At 39.3% G+C, this 23,462-nt stretch overlaps 1 protein-coding gene across 2 annotated transcripts in view; it reads right to left on the bottom strand.

Moving 5' to 3' along the window:
- BCLAF3 (BCLAF1 and THRAP3 family member 3) overlaps window positions 1–23,462 on the bottom strand; it is a 63,629-nt gene that overhangs the window by 8,265 nt on the left and 31,902 nt on the right. For both annotated transcript variants that reach the window (XM_034755692.1, XM_034755684.1), the window contains exons 8-10: window positions 20,719–20,837; window positions 16,789–16,903; window positions 3,474–3,569 (exon numbers count right to left, since the gene is read on the bottom strand). In XM_034755692.1, coding sequence (XP_034611583.1) covers window positions 3,474–3,569; window positions 16,789–16,903; window positions 20,719–20,837 — 330 coding nt within the window. The remainder of the gene's footprint in view (window positions 1–3,473; window positions 3,570–16,788; window positions 16,904–20,718; window positions 20,838–23,462) is intronic.

Raw genomic sequence — 23,462 nt, 5'->3', positions numbered from 1 at the left:
AGAAATACCAAAGATAGATAGTAATGTGTTTAGATCCTAACTACCACTATGTTCAGTATCAAATTCCACAAAACCAAAGCGTAGCTTACTCCAAATTACTAACACTCTTCAAAGACAAATTTATGCAATTTAAACAGATTCTGCTACAAAATTACTCCACTGCTCCAAGTTATTTGGAAAATCTTAAGATGTTTCAGTTTGAAACAGGAACCAATCTAAGGTTCTAAATTTCATTTAATAATCAATGTAAAACTACTTTACAAAGATTGCAAATATTGTTTGTTTCTGAAACCATCACTTCAAAACTGAAGTAACACTGCTTTTCAAAATATTTTATTTTTAAAACAGAGACTATATACCAAATAATATAAACATCTAAGCTATCCCACCATACAACCATGACTTTATAACATGAATAGTTAATGAAATCATCAGATAATGATTCCAGGATAATGATTTTATTTAAATGATAAACATACCAAGTGGGTTTTTTGATTGCCCTCATCCCTTGGGTGCATTGTGAATCACTAAGTCAAAGGAAGAGCTTTTTAAAGCTAAAAACTTTGGGTACCCCTTTATAAAACTGCTCCTCTAGAGTGTGTTACTCTTTTCATATAGAAGTTAACACACACCACAGACAACCAATTTTGAAGTATTCTGAACAAAACACTTCTGTTTAGTGACTCAACAGAAATTGTTTCATACACAAGGGAAAAGAGATTTGCCTAAGTCTTTTAGTTAATAAAGATATATTAACATTAGAAAGCAGTCAAACTACCATCTCAGGTATATTGAATGCAATCCACCTTCAACAACATAAGAAAAAATTATATGCAATACAAGAGAAAATTCAATGCAAAAAACAAGTTGATGAAATTTTAGATTAGGAATTTTAAGTCAATAAATCAATATTATTTTTCCCATACCAAAACATAGTGCTGCTGCATATGCTGTTTACCCGTAGTTATACTGAAGCACAAGGGAAGATATTATTGGCTGCAGCACAGGGGCGGACAGCACAAGTTGCATGCATGAATGCAACAGTGGTTTAAAGCTCATCTTTACATTCCCCCAATCCTACACAAAATTCCAAGTTGACATGAATTAAGCCAGACTTCAGGCTGCTTTAAGTTACATCAAGTGCCAACAGACCAAAGGGTTGATATGGCAGGCACGGATCAGCCTGGCATAACAGAACCATCTACTTCCCCTGTGCTGGTAATAGACGGGAGGTGGTGACACAGGTGCCATTATGGTAAGGTGTACACCAAAGGATCCCAAAATAATATTCTATGTAATGTAATTTTAGTGTAAGATGACTTTAACCTGTAAACTAAAGTAATACCTAAAAAAAGACTAATTTTATAACACTATGAACTTTATCTTGAGGAAAGTTTGTTTTTCTTTTAATCTGGGGGGACTGGTTGGCTAAGTGCATTTAATAATAGGCTACAGAGCAAGACACCACTAGCCAGGATGAGAAAGCCCGAAAGTCATTGCTATCTAATGGTTCCATTGTTTGAAGTATAGTTAAGAATCAGGAAGTCTGAAATTTGAATTTAGCCTTTGATGCCAACTACCCGTATATACTTGGTCATAATAATTCTGCCTCAATTTCCCTATCTGTAAAATGAGGATAATGCCTACCTACCTTACACAAGTTTAAAAAAAAAAAAAAATCCTTGCAGCAACCTTGTAAAATATCAAGCATTGTTCGGTGGCTTATCTGAAATGTGTTCTGTGGAAGAGGTGGATTAACAGTGGTCACATCTCCACCATTCACGTGGCTCATGAAGAAAAGGGATATTCTAGACCATGAGTCAGTGACCTAATTGCCTTATACCAAGGCCACTTTTAAATGAAAAACTAGAAGAGGTTGACCCAGATTTGATCAGCGTTTTCCCATTATGAATGGACCTAATTGGGCCCACGCACAGCATGCCACTCACAACAGGAAGGAAGAGATAACAAGTAATCTTTGTTTTACATTTAATTGACTTTGACCCCAGGATGCCTTTTACAGTCAAGACACATTGGGAAGCCAATGCAGTACCCCAGAATCGGGTGATTTTGCTGACTCTCTTACATCTTGGGGTTACTGTTAGGGTGACCAGATGTCCCGATTTTATAAGGACAGCCCCAATTTTGGGGGCTTTTTCTTATATAGGCACCTATTACCCCCCATTCCCTGTCCCGATTTTTCACACTTGCTGTCTGGCCGCCCTAGTTCCTGTAAACAAAACCTAAAAGCAACTTATCCGATAGAATAATGAGAAAATATAAAAACATAAAAAGATTTCTGTTTGGGAGTCATCATATAGATTTAAGGCAATTTTACATGAAAAATGCAAACAAAAATGCTGTGGAAGTGCAACTAAAAAAGATGATGTTTTCTCTTAAACGTGGAAAATACTCTGAATTTCTCATATAGCGTTATGACAACTACAACATTCCACCAGGCTTAATTAAAAAAAAATTTAGTGGAACAGTATTAAAAAAAATAATGAAATTAGGAGTGAATATATTCATAAGGTGTTTCCTCATAGGCAGATTTGACAGAATTTGATTTCTGTTTTTTTAAATAAATTTTGACTGATAGTAATGTTTATTTAAGCTCTCCCCCTCCCATTATCTATTTAAATTTTCACAGTTGTGGGAAGTTATGGAGAGGGTGAGGCAATAGTTATTTAATGACAGTAGATGGTGATTCAAAAAGTTAAAGCTTTATAACTGTTGAAACACAAAATTGTCAACTTCACATGTCAAAAAATACAAAGTAAGTATCCTTAAATCAAGTTCTGAAGCAGTATTTCTCTTACTTTGCCTATCGTGAATGTCTATTATGGATAGAAATATTTTTGTTGGTTTGTGTGCATATGGTGAAATCAATGTTTACCAACATTTACTGATTAAAAACCCTAATGTCTTTCCAAGTCTATTTATTGGCCAGATGTTTTAGTAATCTCCCATTTTTTCTGCAATTTTGATTCTAAAATTGATTTTTAAGATTTTTTTCCCCCTCTTCTATTGTCCAACACTAGCCCCATGATCTTGCCACTCCCTCCTTCCTTGCCCCACTCTCCTTTCAACCTTACTGTTTTGCCATCTCCCTTAATGTTATTTAAAATTACACCCTGAGAAAGTCAGCTCTCTTACCTACCTGGGAGAGTCCAAATTCTAGTAACTTAGTCTTTCAAAATATGATAGCACTCCAGCTGTTACAGGAGGGTTTGGGGGCAGGGGGAGGGAAAGGAGTGGAATTTTCAAACATTCAGTTCTGATATAACTCCCTTCCTACTGAAGTCAAGGCAAGCCCCCATTATTTCAATGGGAACAAATTTCAGCCAATGCTGACCATTTTTGAAAATCCCACCACTAACATGTTTGTTTAAGGCAACATGCCTAAATCACAACACCACAGCCTGAAATGAAACCTTACGCAACACATACACTTGGCAAGAGTCAAACAATACCTTAAAGGGTCTTCTGAAGGGTCTTGGATTTTCCAGGTGTCCTCCAAATGGTCTGTGAGTAAAGATGTCATTTGATTTTGCAGCATAATAAGAATTCTAGAAAAATGGCACAGATACTAGTTTAACAATGTTAAAAACAATCATTTCAATGAAACATGGACAATGTTTAGATGAAGCTAATTTGTATTGTACTTTTTTGGCCTAAGATTATAACTGTGATGGATTAAGTCAGTGAAATTGCGTTGCCCATTAAACTGGAGTCCAAGTTGCAGAGACTTATTTCAGTTCCCACAGCTGAAAAGACATAGGGCACCACTCCAGAATATGTCCCCATTGGACTGTAAAGCAGCCAGATCTTTCCAACTGAGGATTACCCTGGTGTGGGGTAGAGAGCCATCAGCTGGCACAGACCCAACATAGCAGCTATACCAACCCCTCTTTGAGGGGGAACATGGGGGGGGGGGGGAGGAGGGGGGAAGAGAAGAGGAACAGGAATCACGCAACCAGATCTTTGGTGATCCCTGGCTGGCAAATGGGATTACTATTTTTTTTTCAGACTTATTACCAGTCAGACATTATGACATTAAAGCAGCCATATGTATTTCTAGCATACTCATTACTGTAATACCCATGCACTGAATACCACCTTAAGAACTGCGTTAGATTTGTTCATAAGGATGACTACTCTTCATCCTTTCTTGATTGTGGCACGTATCAATATGAGAGGCTCATCTACCCTAGAGACATGCACCATTTCAGAAGCAAGTGACACAACTAAGTGTTGTTGGAACTGTTTGTAACTACAACTGTTGAGTGCGTGTGCATTAAGCAGCCTTAGTTATGTAGAACAGTGCAGTGTCTCCATACGCAGCACTCCTTCCCACCGCTGCTTTACCTGTGCATTGTGACCCTTTTCCCATAGTTTCTAGCACAGCTGCCAGGAGCTGGTGCATTTTTTAACATATATGACATGTATTATGTTATTTTCATATATAAATCTATCTTCCGAATGCATGTAAAATATAAATACAAATATAAAAGTGTTCGAGAAATTGGTTCATGTAGGCAGAGCTTAAATGATGCTAAGTTCTTCTTTTATCAACTGAAAATTGATACAATTTTTAATGCTTCTTTTAATAATAAATCATTAATACATTAAAAAGTTTTGAATTTGCTGGGACTACTATTTTCTTCAAACATAAATATCAATTTTTGGATCTTTGAAACAGTTATGGGGGTATACAGAGGTCTTCCTAGGAATACATCAACATATGTATATATTTGTCTAGTTTTACAACCAGTTAGATAAAAAACACTGGCAAAGTCAGTACAAACTAAAATTTCATAAAGACAATGACTTGTTTATACTGCAAACTGAAATATAAACACAATATTTATATGCCAATTGATTTATTTTATAATGATATGGTTAAAATGAAAAAGCAAGCAATTTTTCAGTAATAGTGTGCTATGATAGAAGAATGGCCATACTGGGTCAGACCTAAGGTCTGTCTAGCCCAGTATCCTGTCTTCCAACAGTGGCCAGTGCCAGGTGCCCCAGAAGGAATGAACAGAACAGGTAATCATCAAGTGATCCATCCCTTGTCGCCCACTCCCAGCTTCTGGCAAACAGAGGATAGGGACACCATCCCTGCCCATCCTGGCTAATAGCCACTGATAGACCTATCCTCCATGATAGCTCAGTGGTTTGAGCATTGGCCTGCTAAACCTAGGATTGTGAGTTCAATCCTTGAGGGGGCCATTCAGGGATCAGGGGCAAAAATCTGGGATTGGTCCTGCTCTGAGCAGGGGATTGGACTAGATGATCTCCTGAGGTCCCTTCCAACCCTGATGTTCTATGATTCTATCTAGTTCTTTTTTGATCCCTGTTATAGTCTTGGCCTTCACAACATCCTCTGACAAGGAGTTCCACAGGTTGACTGTGCGTTGTGTGAAAAAATACCTCCTTTTGTTTGTTTTAAATTTGCTGCCTATTAATATCATTTGCTGACCCCTCATTCTTGTGTTACGAGGAGGAGTAAATAATACTTCCTTATTTACTTTCTGCACACCAGTCATGATTTTATAGACCTCTATCATATCCCCCCACTACCTCCCCCCGTCATCTCTTTTCCAAGCTGAAAAGTCCCAGTCTTATTAATCTCTCCTCATATGGCAGCAGTTCCATACCCCTAATCATTTTTGTTGCCCTTTTCCGAAACTTTTCCAATTCCAATATATCTTTTTTGAGATGGGGCAACCACATCTGCACGCAGTATTCAAGCTGTGGGCAAACCATGGATTTATATACAGGCAATATGATATTTTCTGTTTTATTATCTATCCCTTTCCTAATGATTCCCAAGATTCTGTTCACTTTTTTGACTGCCGCTGCATATTGAATGGATGTTTTCAGAGAACTATCCACAATGACTCCAAGATCTCTTTCTTGAATGGTAACAGCTAATTTAGACCCCATCATTTTACATGTATAGTTGGGATTATGTTTTCCAATGTGCATTACTTTGCATTTATCAACACTGTATTCCAACTGCCATTTTGTTGCTCAGTCACCCAGTTTTGTGAGATCCTTTTGTAGCTCTTTGCAGTCTCCTTGGGACTTAACTATTTTGAGTAGTTTTGTCTCATCTGCAAATTTTGCCACCTTGTTTACCCCTTTTCCCAGAACATTTAAGAATATGTTGAATAGGACTGGTCCCAGTACAGACCCCTGGGGGACACCACTATTTACCTCTCTCCATTCTGAAAACTGACCATTTATTTTTACCCTTTGTTTCCCATCTTTTAACCACTTACCAATCCATGAGAGGACCTTCCCATGATAAGATCCCATGACAGCTTATTTGGCTTAAGAGCCTTTGGTGAGGGACCTTGTCAAAGGCTTTCTGAAAATCTGATTTTTTTTTTTACACTTCATTTGCCAGAGTTTATGCTCCTTTCTATTTTCCTCACTCGAATTTTAACTTCCACTTTTTAAAGGATGCCTTTTTCATCTCTCACTGCTTCTTTTACTTTGTTGTTTAGCCACAGGGGCACTTTTTTGATTCTCTATGTTTTTTTAATTTGGGGTGTATATTTAAGTTGAGCCTCTATTATGATGTCTTTAAAAAAGTTTCCAGGAAGCTTGCAAGGATTTCACTTTTTCATAGATTATTCATAGATTATAGGACTGGAAGGGACCTCGAGAGGTCATCGAGTCCAGTCCCCTGCCGGCATGGCAGGACCAAATACTGTCTAGATCATCCCTGATAGACATTTATCTAACCTAATCTTAAATATCTCCAGAGACGGAGATTCCACAACCTCCCTAGGCAATTTGTTCCAGTGTTTAACGACCCTGACAGTTAGGAACTTTTTCCTAATGTCCAACCTAGACCTCCCTTGCTGCAGTTTAAACCCATTGTTTCTGGTTCTATCCTTAGAGGATAAGGTGAACAAGTTCTCTCCCTCCTCCTTATGACACCCTTTTAGATACCTGAAAACTGCTATCATGTCCCCTCTCAGTCTTCTCTTTTCCAAACTAAACAAACCCAATTCTTTCAGCCTTCCTTCAGAGGTCATGTTCTCAAGACCTTTAATCATTCTTGTTGCTCTTCTTTGGACCCTTTCCAATTTCTCCACATCTTTTTTAAAATGCGGCGCCCAGAACTGGACACAGTACTCCAGCTGAGGCCTAACCAGAGCAGAGTAGAGCGGAAGAATGACTTCTCGTGTCTTGCTCACCACACACCTGTTAATACATCCCAGAATCATGTTTGCTTTTTTTGCAACAGCATCACACTGTTGACTCATATTTAGCTTGTGGTCCACTATAACCCCTAGATCCCTTTCTGCTGTACTCCTTCCTAGACAGTCTTTTCCCATTCTGTATGTGTGAAATTGATTTTTCCTTCCTAAGTGGAGCACTTTGCATTTGTCTTTGTTAAACTTCATCCTGTTTAACTCAGACCATTTCTCCAATTTGTCCAGATCATTTTGAATTATGACCCTGTCCTCCAAAGTAGTTGCAATCCCTCCCAGTTTGGTATCATCCGCAAACTTAATAAGCGTACTTTCTATGCCAATATCTAAGTCGTTGATGAAGATATTGAACAGAGCCGGTCCCAAAACAGACCCCTGCGGTACCCCACTCGTTACGCCTTTCCAGCAGGATTGGGAACCATTAATAACAACTCCCTGAGTACGGTTATCCAGCCAGTTGTGCACCCATCTCATAGTAGCCCCATCTACTTTTGGCAGTGTACCTTTTAATTTCTGTTTAACTAACTTGCTCATTTTTGTGTAGTCCCCCTTTCTGAAATTAAACGCTACAGTGTTGGGCTGCTGTGGGGTTTCCCTGCTACTGTGGGGTTTATCTTGATGTAGTCCTAAGTGCAGCACAGGATCTGGTCCAAGAGGTGAATATATCTGGACTGCTTGATAATAGTGACAGATCCTGTGCTCCACTTAGGACTAAATCAAGAATTGCCTCTCCTCTTGGGGGTTCCAGGACTAGCTGCTCCAAGAAACAGTCATTTAAGGTGTCAAGAAACTTTATCTCTGCATCCCATCCTGAGGTGACATGTACCCAGTCAATACAGGGATGTTGAAATCCCCCTTATTATTGAGTTTCTTTGTTTTTATAGCCTCTCTAATTTCACTGAGCATTTCACAGTCACTATCACCATCCTGGTCAGGTGGTCGGTAATATAGCCCTACTGCCATATTCTTATTATTTGAGCAGGGAATTACTATCCAGAGATTCTATGGTACAGTTTGGTTCATTTAAGATTTTTACTTCATTTGATTCTATGCTTTCTTTCACATATAGTGCCACTCCCCCACCAGCACGACCTGTTCTGTTCTTCTGCTCTATTTTATACCCTGGTATTACTGTGTTCCATTGATTATCCTCATTCCACCACGTTTCTGTGATGCCTATTATAGCAATATCCTCATTTAATATAAGACACTATAGTTCACCCATCTTATTATTTAGACTTCTTGCATTTGTATATAAATACTTTAAAAACTTGTCACTTTTTAGCATTTTGTCTGCCATTACATGATGTAATTGAATGGAACTCTTTCATTTGACTGTTTCTCATCAGATCCTACCCCTATTTTATCATCTTCCATTTTCTCCTCCTTACTAGGATATAAAGAATCTCCATTAACAGATCCTCCCCAAGGGATGTCTCTGTCCGAACCACGTGCTCCTTTTGCACCTGTCAGCTTTCCCGCAGCCCTTAAAGTTAAAAAGGTCATAGAGCAGTGTGGCAAATTGCCGGCACTACTATGATGGGTCTAGTGCTTTCTCTTCTGGGGGGGAAAAGGGGGGGGTTTCCAGGGCGCCGTTTCTTGACCCTGAACTGGGATATTATGTGCCCACTAGTGTCCTAGAGGAGGGGAGTGGAGAGGGAGGGACCTGGGCCCGCCCTCTACTCCAGGTCCCAGCCTAGGGGCCCTAAAGATAGCGGCAAACCACTTGAACTAGCAGTTCCTTCCCCTGGGCTACTTCCCTCTCCTGCCTTTCAGCTTGTGGGGGCTTCCTGCCCTCCCTCTGCACAAGCCTGGTGTTCCTTTACCTAGGGTCTTGGTCTTCTTAGCCCACCACAGCACTTCTCCAAACTTTCCTCTGCTTCCCTCCAAACTGCTCTCTGCTCCAACACCGATCCACTCTGCTTCAACTCCTTCCCCTGTCTGATTGAAGTGTGTGTGTGTGGGGGGGTTATCAGGTGACTGGCTTCAGGTGCTCTAATTAATCTATAGCAAACTTTCTTCCCTCTACAGGGAATAAGACTCCCTTCTAACCCTCTCCTGCTGCCCTCTGGCCATGCTGTATCACAAGCAGGTTTGTTTTTAAAAAAGAGCCAGCAATCTGGCTCCATTTTGGTTAGGTGGAGCCCATCCTTCCTATATAGGCTCCCCCTTTCCCAAACATTTCCCCAGTTCCTAATAAATCTAAACCCCACCTCCCTACACCATCATCTCATCCATGCATTGAGACCCTGCAGTTCTGCCTAACTGGCCCAGTGCATGGAACTGGAAGCATTTCAGAGAATGCCACCATGGAGGTCCTGGACTTCAATCTCTTACCTAGGAGCATAAATTTGGCCTCCAGGACCTCTCTCCTACCCTTCCCTATGTCATTGGTACCTACATGTACCACAACCACCGGCTCCTCCCCAGCACTACACATAAATCTAATCTAGATGTCTCGAGAGATCCGTGACCTTCGCACCAGACAGGAAAGTCACTATGCGGTTCTCCCAGTCATCGCAAACCCAGCTATCTATGTTTCTAATGATCGACTCCCCCATAACTATTACCTTGACACTTTTGTATGTTTATGTCTGATTTTGTAAGCAAGTAGTTTTTAAGTGAGTGTGAAATCTGGGATACCCAAGACAAATTAAGACTCCTGAAACGGGTACAGTAGTCTGGAAAGGTTGAAAGCCACTGATCTATACAACATTCTGGAATGTCTTACAGTCTAATAATGATACATTTGCAGTTAACAGCATTGTGCCTGGGATTTCAGCCATGTGCCTAGATATCAAATTATTAACAACAGATTATGCAACCAGTTGTTTCTTACTGCTGCTTAATTATAATGAACGGAAATAGAACAAGATTAGTTGAAAAAGCTAGCTGAAGATCATTTTTAAAGAATAAGTATTTAATAATTTAAAGGGGTCTTGCTTGTGTTAAGCGATAGCTTAAATTATTAAGAATAGACAAAATTAAAATTGAATTTATTCTCTCGCTCTTCATTTAGGCTAGATTTTTACTTTTCACTCAACTTGAATAATAAAAACAAAAATTGACAGTTTCTATGTCTGGGTCTCATGCACTAGTTACTTTTTAGGTTGCAAATATTGCAGAAAAATGTTTTAAATTCAGTGACAAGTTTATTTGAATTTAAAGATAATCATGAAAGTGTTTTATTAATTTAGTTTGTTTTAAACAGAAATAAAGGGGTGGCTAAGAGAATCAGTTGAAAATTTAGTCTTTCAAAAGGCCTTTACAAGATCTCTCACAGGAGGCTACAGAAACTAGATAGTCATGGAATGAAAGGCAAAGTATTGTCAGAGAACAAAAACTGGCTAAGAGTCAGGAAACAAAGTAGGAATAAGTGGCCAGTTTTCATCATGACAAAAGGTAGAGTGGGGTGCCTGAAGGTACTGGTGTTGTTTAACATATTTATTAATAATCTAGAAAGAAAGGTGAGCAGTGAAGTGACAAAATTTGCAGGTGGCAAAGTTATTTAGGTTAGTCAATTCTAGACAAGAATTCAGAGAGTTAACCCAAGACAAGTGAATGGGCAGATGAAGTTCAGTCATGATAAATTCAAAGAAATGCACACTGAAGGGGTAAATTTAAGCTACTCCTACACCTGATAGGTTTCTAAATTAACTGTGCCAACTCAGGAAAGGGACTTGGGCATCACTGTGAAGACCTCTGCAGCTGCATATTGAGCAAACAAGGATGCATAAGGAATGGGATAGGGAATATTATGGAAAATATTATAATGGTACAGCCTCATCTGCAATATTGTGTTCACTGGTTACCCCATCTCAAAGGATATTATTACAGAATTAGAAGGGGTTCAGAAGAAGACAAAAAATGATTGAGGGCATGGAAAAAATCTTATGAAGAGAGATTGAAGAGAATGGGACTGTATACCTTAGAAAGGAGATTAATAAAAGGCAACATGATAATAGTATATAAAATAATGAGTGGCATAGAGAAGGTACATCAGGAGCTTCTGTTCTTCCTGTCTCATAATACAAGAATACAGGGGTTTTTAATGAAATCAAAAGGTGTCAACATTTTTTTGTTTGTTTTTAAACAAAATACGTAATTAGAGAATGGAACTCATAGAAGCCAAGACGTACAAAGATTCAAAGAGTCTGTTACATGGATAACTAGAATATCTAGAGTTCTAGTAGTTAATGCTAACAAAAAGTGTATTGGAAGGGAGATAAAAAATTATGTTTCATGGTTTAAACCAACCTGTAACTATTAGGTATTAGCATGAAGGAAAGATTACCTTGCACCTACCTACTATAGGTATCTTGCACCTTCCTCTGAAACTACAGTGTGGGGCTACTGTCAGGAGACACTATACTGGACTAAATGGTCCACATATCTGATCTAGTATGGCAACAATGTTAAATTTTGGACCCACACTACCAGACATTGTCCATTTAACAACAATAATCAAATTATGGCAACAAAATTGAGCTTACATCAACTTTCTAGTAGTATTTCAGTTGTACCAAGGACAATCATTTTATTATTTTTATATATAAAAACACAACATACTCTCAGGTTTCATGTCATGCAGGATCTTAATAACTGGTATGACCTGCCACTCAGATTTAAATCGTTTAAATATCAGTTGCTTCTTTAATGTCTGTGTACGATGCACCTGAACCAACCATTTAATCAAAGAGCCAGACAAGCATGATTTAACCACAGAGTATTTTAAATACTGAACAAACAAAAATTAAGCAGAAATATCCACACAACACCATAAAAACTGGATGTCCAATCTAATTTAAAATATAATTTTAAATAACTTCAGGGATTTATTTCGGTCCTTATTTAAATATTATTTTTAAAATGCTATTCATAGAGCCTTGCCTACTGGTCATGCTTGCCCTTGGAAACCTGCCCCTCTGGTACAGTCTTCTCATTGTATAGTTACGTGTCAACAAAAACGAATACACTTAAAAGGGGAGTGGTTACGATTGCGTTTTGTCACTTAAAAAGCATATGCCTTATGACTGCATGTTGAACACCCCAAACATAAAGGCTAGCCAGACGTTCATTCCACTTGTTCCCCTAAATTTTATGATTTTGCTAATATTATGCTAAACTGCTACAGTTCTTCCACAGAATCCAGGATGAATTCCCTAATCAGCACCAAAATTGAGCCAACTAAAAAGATTAATCTGGATGTAATTTATCTGTTGCAGTTTGGGATTTATTTAAGGTTTAGTTTCTTATTACATGGGACACATGACACAATTTTAGGATTAATTTGATTTCACAAATTTTTAGGACCTTTTACATTTTTAGATTAAATTCAGGCTATAAACCATTTTATGACTGTGAGCAGAGCTATAGTAAAATACAATCTCTGCACCCTGCACACATACCCCTCCACTCTGACCTTTGGTAATAACTTATTATTCCATAATATGATCTCAAGTTACACAGCTCAAAGATATTGGCCTATTTTACTCCCATAGTGCAATATGATATCATGTTTAATTTACTTTTCACAAACCCCTAACTCTCAACATTTCAGGTTTCTCCCTCCCATATCTGCATTTCCTGTCTGTATATCTACATGCATTTTTCCAAGCTGAATCTCATTGAATTATTTTCTATTTTTTTAATCTCTCTAGGTCACTTCATTATCATATTATTTACCTATTATCTCTTCTTCCCTTGTGGCTATTTGCAACTGCCCATTCACCAAGTACAACTTTTTATTAGTGTCATTAACATAGACACAGTTCTAGATCATTTATGAAGATATTTGGTTAGACTGGACCTGAACTGAATCAACATCTGTGGGATTCCACAAAATATCTCCTTCAAATCTGACACACTGCTATTTAATATTGTCTTTTTTTAAAAAAAATGGTCCTGCCTCCAGTTTTGAATCCATGCAACAATATTCATATCCAAGACCACATGAATTTGTTTTGGTAGCAGGATTCTGTGAGTTACTAATGCTTTTCTAAGATTCAAATATTAATCTTCCAAATTCCCTTTCCCTACTTTTTGAGTGACTTGATAAATTAGCAATGAAGAATATTTGTCAAATTTTTAGTGGATAGATTTCTATGCTGCTTACTGCCCATGATTTTGTTCTTCTCTTGATACATAGTGATTTTTTCTTAACATTTCTTCTATATTTTACTAGAGATAGAATTGATAGTAAATTAATTACTAGGATCACTCTTCATTTTGAAGACCAATACTGCCTTTGCTTTTTCTAATGATCTGGCACATATCCAGTTTTCATGACATTTCAGAAATATGTCATTCATGAGTTTTACAAATTCTCTTAAGAGCACAGAATATATATTATGCAGACTGGATGATCTTTGTATTCATATTTAATGTACTTTATTTCCTTACTTGCTTTTTGTCAAGAACGTGTATAACATTGTCTCACTTTCTATTTGTGTAAGCTTCTCAGGTTTTCTTGAAGGCAGATCTTTTTGAAAAGGAGTTTAATATTAGAGGTATTTTGGGATCTTTATTTTCATTCAGTTCTTTAAATAGCTGCTTTCACTCTTCTCTACTGCAGTACTTTTCAACCCAAGAGATACCAGACTACTCTAGGGGATCAAGGCCAAAGAGTAGTGGATGCTGAGAAAGTTATATGGCTCTGGATCTACCTTAAAGCACACTGAAAAATTACTCTTAAGATACAAGTGGCTCCTTGAAAACAATCTTACCACCCTGCTCCTGCTACAGCCTGTAATTCTGTGATAGATGCTCACTTTTACAGAGATCAGGCTTAAGCTACAGCCTATCAGGCAAAGTTCTTCTCCCCTGGCACTCAGCTCAGCTACAATATCTGCCAGCCCAGCCCATGATACACCCCATCTTAGCCGTATATAGTGAGTGGGGAAATAGTAAGAGGCAGCAAAATGAAAAGAAACATCTTTGAAAAGGCAAAAAACAATATAGAAGAAAAGAGAAGATGGACGGAGAAAGGAAGCACAAGTGTGCCAGGGCAAGACAAGGGCAAAAAGGGATGCTCATCTGCTAATCTGTCACAACTGGGAGCTCTGACTAATAAATACTGGTAAGAAATGTTCTAGTGCTGTCCCTAAAAGCCCTTTTAATCTCTTTAAAACATTTGGCTAGCACTAACTCATTCTAATTTTTGCTGACATATTCATTGTCAACTCTGAGGCAAGAATCTTGTCTTCAAACTGGCTAGCACATGGCTGGCTCTCTCCTCTTCAGGATGCCCTGCATTATTCAGTAGCTGTTCTTTCATAGCTGCCATTGCTTCTTACTCAGCAACTCTTCATTGCTGGAACTTGTAAGTGTCAAGGCAAAGGCATTTTCTGCTGTCCAAGAACTCCCTTGTTTGCAGTTTCCTGTTAAATGTCAGGCAAAAGTTTTCACTGCACCCTTAGTAGACACAATGCATTAACTCAGTTCCCACTTTGAACCAACTCCCTTCTGATTTGCATTGAGTCTGTTAACCGCTAAGCCGGGCTCTCACAGTTTCAAATGCATAATTTCGATTTTAGTTCTGAATGAAGTATTATTCACGTCCTGTCCTAAATTGTTCTGTAGCATTGTCAGAGCTGTTAAAGAGTTGCCATATTACATCCCCAAAGCAACTGCATTTCAGTGTTGGTGAACAAATTGTGGATAATAAAAACAAACTTTGGTAGACTAAGGAAAAGTTTGATGAACCCATGGAAGTTTGACATTAAAATACTGACTACATATGTCAAGACATTAAATAAGACCACAAATTACATGTCTCCTATCTAGTTTATTTTATTTATTCTGCATGCACCAAAACAGTCCCTTGAAAACTCAGGAAGTTGAAGCTTTAGTTCTAATTTACACTGTACTTATTTCAACAAAAGTTTCTCTGCGTGCTTTTGCTTATCTAACTCTGTTAGCTTACAGTCACTCATTTATCTGAGGGTATTTCAATACCCAAACAGTTATAGTGGCATGGCTGCAGCTGCACCCCTGTGGCACTTCAATGTAGACACTACTTACGCTGACGGGAGAAGTTCTCCCACTGACATAGTTAATCCATCTCTCTGAGAGGAGGTAGCTAGGTTGACAGAAGAATTCTTCCATATACCTAGTGTGATCTACACTGGGGGTAACTCAGGGATGTGGATTTTTCACATCCCTGAGAGACATAGCTATACCGATGCAAGTTCCCAATGTAGACCAGTCCTTAGTAAACACTTAAAAACAGACTAAATTTATTTGTAGAGAAATTGTCCAGAGGGAACATGCATTTATTTCTAATTATTGCAGGTCAGCACTGGACCCGCAGTAATCATTCTGCCCAGTTTAATGTACAAATTTTATTTAAAAAAAAGACTCATTATGGAGATGTCAGTAAAGGCCCCGTCTAAATTTGGTGAATTAAAAATCTAGAGCAGTGTTTCCCAAACTTGGGACGCCGCATGTGTAGGGAAAGCCCCTGGCGGGCCAGGCCGGTTTGTTTGTTTACCTGCCCTGTCCGCAGGTTCAGACGATCGCAGCTCCCACTGGCTGCGGTTCGCTGCTCCAGGCCAATGGGGGCTGCAGGAAGAGGTGGCCAGTTCGCCCTTGGGAAACACTGATCTAGAGTAACATGAGCTTTTTCACTACATGAATTTTAAGTATGTCCAATTATTTCTATTCCCTGATTTTTCTTTTCTTATGCATTTCCTAGAATCTTTCTAGTAACTAAAAGATAATCTCTCTGCAGAGGAGGGTACTTAATTTAAGCAAGATGTGCACTTTGTCCTTTGGTCAGCCACTGGAGTGTGTGGGCTGGCGCTCTGTTCCTGTGTTCTTCATCCAAAACTATTATATTTTACTTCAGATGAGTCATTCAGTAATAACTCCTTTGATCTGTGCTTTAGGTGGGAGTATTTTATGAAGTAAGGGAAAATGTAGTGCATCACCAAATTTCTTGAATACAGGCTGCAATCAATCCAAGTTTTAATTTAATAGTTCCCCATGATCTATTGAAATTGCAAAGTCATTCAGCACCCACAATTACAGTGACCTGCTCTCATTATCCTGTGTTAGAAACTGATCTCCCCATTTCTTGACTATCCTGAAAATGTTCTGACTCCACTGTAAATAGTTCAAAGTCTAAATCAAACAGTGTTCCGATTCCCAATAACCATCTCCATGCCAGGGAAATAAAAAGACAGTACAAGTTGCTTAGGAGTGGTACATAGGCATCAAGAAGCAGAAAAAAAATCAAGATTTTAAATCAGAATAATGTCATCATTCATGCAAGCCAATACCTTTTTGTATACTATGTAACAGTTGTAACATTTGAAAAAGTTCAGATGCAGCAGAGTTTACCCATGACCAGTAAACTTTAGTACTGTTTAGATGTAATTTAACCGAGGTAAATTTTATGATGCAACAAATCATCTTTTGAAACTTAACATGACAAGAGATCAAGAGACTTAAAATTCATGTCAGCCCAGCCAACACAGTAAAATTTTAAATAAGAGTATAAGGGAAAGAGAAGAGAAAAGCAAGGAAAGGGATCTATTTCACTTCAACTTACCATGTGAGGTTTCCTAATAAATTTCCTGAAAGGTGGTTTTAGGAATCTTATAGGTTTTTGGAATCCATCAATTTGAGCGTTCTGTAATTTTGAAAAGCTACCGTTGTGCTCATTCCTGATTGGATACAGAAAATAAAAAAGGAATGAAAACTAAGCCATCAATATTTCAAAATTAAGCTATTTTAAAAATTTCAATTATGTACAAGTATTAAAAAATATGTTAAACTGGCACATAAATTGACAAATTACTAGTGGTCCATTTTCACTGTCGAAACCAAAGTTAAATGAAATTATCATTGCATTCTGGTACACAGATTAATAAACAGACAAGTTGGTGATTCTCAGTGCCTTCTTTAAATCCTCATTATACAACTGAAAATCTTTGTACAAATGATTCAACGATGCATGTGCTTGGCTATCTCTGCCCTCTGCTGGCTGGAATATGTTAGACCTAATTTTAATTATTTTACAGCTTGAACTTGTCTCAGCCTAGTGTGGCTGTCCAACATAGCTCTATGTCTTAGTGTTCTTATAAAATAGAGAGCTCTATTATTTCAAATGGAAGAAGACTGCATTTTTGGAGCTAAAGATCACAAGTTCTATTCCTCATACCACATTCAGTACACAGTATGACATCCAGCCTCTATTTATGTACCATTGATAGGATTTTCAAAAGCATGTAAGGGCCTGTCCACACAGTACAGAACTGCAGCAGCACTGATACAGCACATCTGGTGAAGATGCTCTATGCCAACAGGAGAGAGCTCTCCCGTTGGCATAATAAAACCACCTCCATGAGCTGCAGAAGCTGTGTCGGTGGGAGAAACTCTCCACCAACATAGTGCTGTCCACATTGGCACTTATGTCGGTGTAACTTATGTCTCTCAGGGGAGTGCTTTATTCACACCCCTGAGCGACATAAATTATACTGACATAAGCTGTAGTGTAGACATGCATTCCTAAATCACTTAGGCTAAGTCCCATTGAAAGTCATGTACTCAAATACTGAATGCTAGGGTTTCTCAACCTTTTTCTTTCTGAGCCCCACCACCATGCTATAAAAACTCCACAGCCCGCCTGTTCTACAACAACTCTTTTTCTGCATATCCAGTAGATTAAAAGCCCTGGCTGGCATTAGGGGGTAGCAAGCAGGGCAATTGCCTGGGACCCCACATCACGGGGGCCCGCAAAGCTAAGTTGCTCAAGCTTTGGCTTCAGCCCACAGCGGTGGGGCTCAGGCTTCAGCCCCAGGCCCCAGTGAATCTAACACTGGCCCTGCTCTCTGGTTTATTTTGGCGGACCCCCTGAAACCTGCTTGTGGCCCCCCAGTGGGCCCCGTACCCTTAGTTGAAAACCACTGCTGAATACAACATACTCTTAGCACCCTGGATTAAGAAGAGACAAGAACAAATTTTGAAGGTGGAATTTTAAAAATCTGGTTTTGACCAATGTTATGCATGTCAGATTAGACCACAAATGATCCCTTCTCTAGGCTAAAAATCTATTAATCTATGAAAGTGCAGGATATGAAGAAACACTGCATGAATTATGAAGAATCCTTGGCGTTACATGGCACCAAAAGCAGCAAAGCTGCAAAGAGCAAGAAAAACTACATTTCTTCTCTAGGTCCTGCACAAAAAAATATGTTTTCCTACAACTTTTGAAGATTTCACAATTGTACACTGGTGTCTTATATAAGGTTTAAATATAAAGCTGAAGAATAACTGCCTGAAACATAAGACTGGGGTTTATGGTTAGCAGTTTCAAATGCATAAAACCTGGAATGCTGCTTTAATATGCTTTTTATATTCTCTCCTGATAGAAAGAAAATAGCTCATTCATGTAAGCACCACTAAACAGTCTTCTAAATAAAACCATACAAATTTTGTAATTTTTAAAGCTCTAAATTAAAACAGACATTATGCAGTACACAAAAGAATGCTTACTGATATTATACCCCTAGGTCTCCTTCCTGAACAGGCCATACCACTCACTCTCTTTTATTTAGTATACCACAAATGCAGTATTGTCAACATCTACCTAAGAAAAGATTCACCATAAAAAGAAGCAGCCAGTAGTAGTCAAGATTTAGCTTTGGGACTATACAACTGACCATTTCCATTTGCCTATTCAAATTGCTTAGCATCTACTTTTAAATAAGAATTTACAGTATGGCCTAAAAGCATTTAAATGTAAATCTCTATGGTTTGAAAATATATAGTTATAAAATGAATTCCAAGGACATTCATTGAGATATACTGGATGAGAGTTGAATAGCAGTGAATCAAGCTAATCACTTACATAATATATTCTGTATGATCTTCCATGAAAGTTCTCGTCAATTTTTAAAAAAAAGGAAAACATGATGACGATGTTACAAACTGACAAAGGAAAGGAAATTAGTTCCTTCTCCCCTTCTTAAGTCTGCACCCAGTCCAAGCCACAAATTAGTTTTCCAATCAGAAGGTATTGCAATTTATTATGTAATAGGCTTTGTATTTAAAATAAATATGCACTGGTATGTTATGACATATCATCAAATCAAGCCCTATTTCATTACAATTTGACAGTTTCCTCCACAATTATTCTTTTCTGTACAAAGAAGTCATCTCTGTATATTTAGATTAATCTTTTAAGGTTAACCAGTGAAGTACCATATATACTCGTTCATAAGCTGAATTTTTTTTAGTAAGGGAAGCACCAGAGAAGGGAGTCGGCTTATGAACGGGTATAGAGAGGGAGAGGTGGGACACAGCCCCTCCGCCCAACAGAGGGAGCAAGGAGAGGCAGCACAGCCAGCAGAGACAGAAGGGAAGAGGCGGGGCCAGAGTCTCTCTGCTTCTGGCCACGCTGCTCTCCCCACAGCCTAGGAAGCAGCTGCAGCTCCGGGGCTGGCAGGCTGCAGCCATGACGCCCGGCCCACCCCCAGAGCAGGCTGTGGCCGTGCCACCCGGCCCAGTCCGCTGGAACATGCTGTGGCCACGCCGCCCTGACTGGCCCACCGGAGCAGGCTGCGGCTGTGCTGCCCAGCCTGCTGGAGCAGCTCCAGCCAGGCCAGAGACATCCTCCCCTGGCCCTCCCCAGATAAGGTGGGAAGGGATGGGATGGGGAGAGCGTGGAGGTCTCGGGCTAGGAGTAGGGTCATGTGGGGGGTGGTCACAGGGGTTACTCCCCGACCCCCAGATTCTACCCCCAAAATACATTTCCCCACTAGTTGCTGTCCCGGTCCGTCAGGGTAAGCAGCTGGCATGCCGGGACGCTTTGTTTACTTAGGTTTACCTCCGTGCCTGCGGACGCTTGAGGTAAACAAAACATCTCGGCCCACCAGCGGCTTATCCTGATGGTTCGGGAGCCAAAGTTTGCTGACCCCTGAATTATAGGGTCGGTGCTGAATGTCCCCATTAATCAAGCAGTGGGAGGCACTCTGTGCAATAATAAACTGTAACTAAATCTTTTGAAAAAAAAATCTCTAAAATACTCTTGGAACTTCCTGCTTCACTGAAAGTATCCCAGATGGGGACATCACAAATAGCAATGGTTGCACAGAACAATTCATTCCAGAATACTGTCAGCGAACCAGAGAATTCCAAGAGAATTCTACAACAAAGGGGAATTTTTAAATGGTTAAAAAAAATCTATTTGAATTCAATTCCTTCCTCCTTCCCAGACCTGGCCAATGGGAACATTTGACACAAAGCTTAATTTTGATTTTCACATTGCAGTTCACCTTTATTAAAAGTTAAACCGTTCTCTCTTTCAAGGCTGTTCTTTGTTACTACAGAATAAAGTCTAGGTGTGTTTATAGTGGATTTCAATGGAATTAGATTTTGAGACTCAAAATTCAAGGACCAACCTTAAAAACAGATGCAAAAAATTTCTGATGACCCTACAGACTCCAGTATACAGATGTATTCACTAAAGGTAGATTACCTTTGAATTACACTGTCTATGTGAAACACTCTCTCATCTTCATTCTGCAGCCTCTCTTTTCTCCTCCTCTCTATATCATGCCGTAGATCATTTGGATCTTCTAGAACTCTCACAACAGTCTAAGTAACAGGAAGGGAAATTTTACTGAAATTATATTGGATATATAAAATCAATTTAAAGGCAGGTTACTTGATCCATACAGTAGGTGCTGTGGCTTGTCTTGTGCTTGCAAAACCATTTTAAAGAAGTGTAACCATCTGAGTGTGGGTAGGAGGCTGGCATGCACATTGACCCATGGATACAAAGTTCAAACCTTGGTTATAAAGAACGCAGCTCTGCAACTATCTGCTGATCCTCTCTGCTTCATTTTACTAATTACAAGATCTCAAAGTAACAGGGAAGAAGGGTCAGTGTACAGTTGAAGAGACAAAATATTCACAGAACTCAGTTACTGGTACTTAGGCTGCCATTCTCCTTCATGTAGTTACCTCTGTAAATTTGCACTGTAGTAGATTAGCAAGCAGGAAGAGGGCAGAATACTTAATTAAAAGACCTCAGGCCTGCCCTCCTATTTGGCTATGGAGTTGAGAAAAAAAGTACTGAATAAACTAAGCTATGAGTGGAATTCCAAGTGGGATCCTTACAAAGAAAGGTACATTAATGACAGACTGGCAAGGTGGCTCCTCTGTTAGAAAGGGTTCCAAGTCCCTCTTGGTGCTGGAACTCTTTCAGGCCTGGTATAATGAAGTGGGAAATATCTGTTTAATGAATATGGCACATGAGACTCTGCATTTACAATGGCCAAGATAATGAGCATCCTACCAAACACTCAAACACAATAGCCAGGTTTATAGCCACGAAGGGAAGGCTCCTCAGCCCCAACTCAGATGTTTTATCAGGGCTGAGAAGAGAGAGATGTCAAAGGGAATACTCAACCATTACAAGACCCCAGGGCCTAGAAAAGGAAGGGGGTACAGGTGAGCTAAGAGGGTCTGCCCCAGGAGTCAATGAGAGCTGACAGGCTAGCAAGGAGACATAAAGAGTGAGAAACGCAGAAACTGAAGTAGTGGCAGTCGGCTCCTCATAACCCAGAGGTGGAGATAAATGGGCTGGCTGAAACATGTGAAAGATTGCAATTAGGGGTTAGGTAAAGAGAAATATGCGTGTAAATCTGTATTATGTTTATCCTTTGCTCTGTATGCTCTGTACCATTAGTGAATGAATAAAAAATGGGGGGCTGTGTTTTGAAAAAAGCTGTTTTGGAGTCACTATAGCTACCTCAGTGGTCAAAGGACCCCTGAGAGAAAGTGGTGACAGGTGCCAAAGTTGGGCCTGCCACATTAACACAGGTGGGAAACAGGGGAGCTGATAGCCATAGACCCAGTTCCAGAGTAGTTGAAGTACCTGGTTCCACACAGAGTTAGGTGCAAGAAGCCATGTCTGCCACCTAGGGGATACTTGAGAAGGACTAAAGGGGCTCAAACTTCACCCGGTAACTGTGACATCCAGACACATTACTTTAACCATCTGGATAATCTCTAGATCAGGGATTCTCAAACTGGGGGTCGGGACCCCCCAGGGAGTCACAAGGTTATTACATGGAGGGTCACGAGCTGTCAGTCTCCACCCCAAACCCCAATTTGCATCCAGCATTTATAATTGGGTTAAATATATAAAAAAGTGTTTTTAATTTGTAAGGGGAGAGGGGGCCACACTCAAGAGGCTTGCTATGTGAAAGGGGTCACCAGTACAAAAGTTTGAGAACTACTGCTCTAGATGGAGATCTCATCTCCTTTGATCTTGTTATCAAGTCCTCAAATAAGATTACTTCCAAAATGGCTTAGTTTTTAAAGGTCTGTTTTCACATCTAATTTATTCAGCTAGCCTTTCTCAGCATGATATAAAGCTTTGAGCAGAAGATATAGATATATGTTTCATTTTAGATCAGGGTTCAGCAATCTTTCAGAAGCGGTGTGCCGAGTCTTCATTTATTCACTCTAGTTTAAGATTTCGCATGCCAGTAATACATTTTAACGTTTTTAGAAGGTCTCTTTCTATAAGTCTATAATATATAACTAAACTATTGTTGTATGTAAAGTAAATAAGGTTTTTAAAATGCTTAAGAAGCTTCATTTAAAATTAAATTAAAATGCAGAGTACCCTGAACCAATGGCCAGGACCCAGGCAGTGTGAGTGCCACTGAAAATCAGCTCACGTGCCGCCTTCGGCGTGTGTGCCATAGGTTGCCTACCCCTGTTTTAGATGATGCTCAGATACTTTGCTTTACCCAGAAATATTAACTAAGGATGCTGCACTGCTTTCTCTTTGGAAAATACTAAACAAGAAGGGTCCACCATTAAAGTCTGGATTTTACTCAGCCATCAGGAAGACAACTTTTCTGGAAAGAAAAGGTAGAGAACAGTTCCCCAACATTCAAAAGGAGTAGCCATAAGCCTACTAAGAACCTAGCTCAACATACAGAAGTTAACAGGCTGGTGAACTGGGGGATTAGACCTTTAAAGGCAATGTGCTTCTCCATACAATCCTGAGCTTGGCAACAAGGGCTCACCTCTTGAATGTTTCTTTGAAACAACTACATCAAAATTGTCTTGATACCTCAGAGAATAGAGGACTATGGGACTCTGAATGGGCTGCTATAACCCATTTGTCTTTCCTCTTTGGAGAAAGACTGAAGTACTTGTGATCAGTTGATCCAAAGCCTCAGATAGAGTGCCACATGGAAA

The sequence above is a fragment of the Trachemys scripta genome, chromosome 1, assembly GCF_013100865.1.
Source record: "Trachemys scripta elegans isolate TJP31775 chromosome 1, CAS_Tse_1.0, whole genome shotgun sequence".
Classification (NCBI taxonomy): domain Eukaryota; kingdom Metazoa; phylum Chordata; order Testudines; family Emydidae; genus Trachemys; species Trachemys scripta.
The sequence above is the reverse complement of the archived record's forward strand: the minus strand, read 5'-3'. Positions and strand labels throughout refer to the sequence as shown.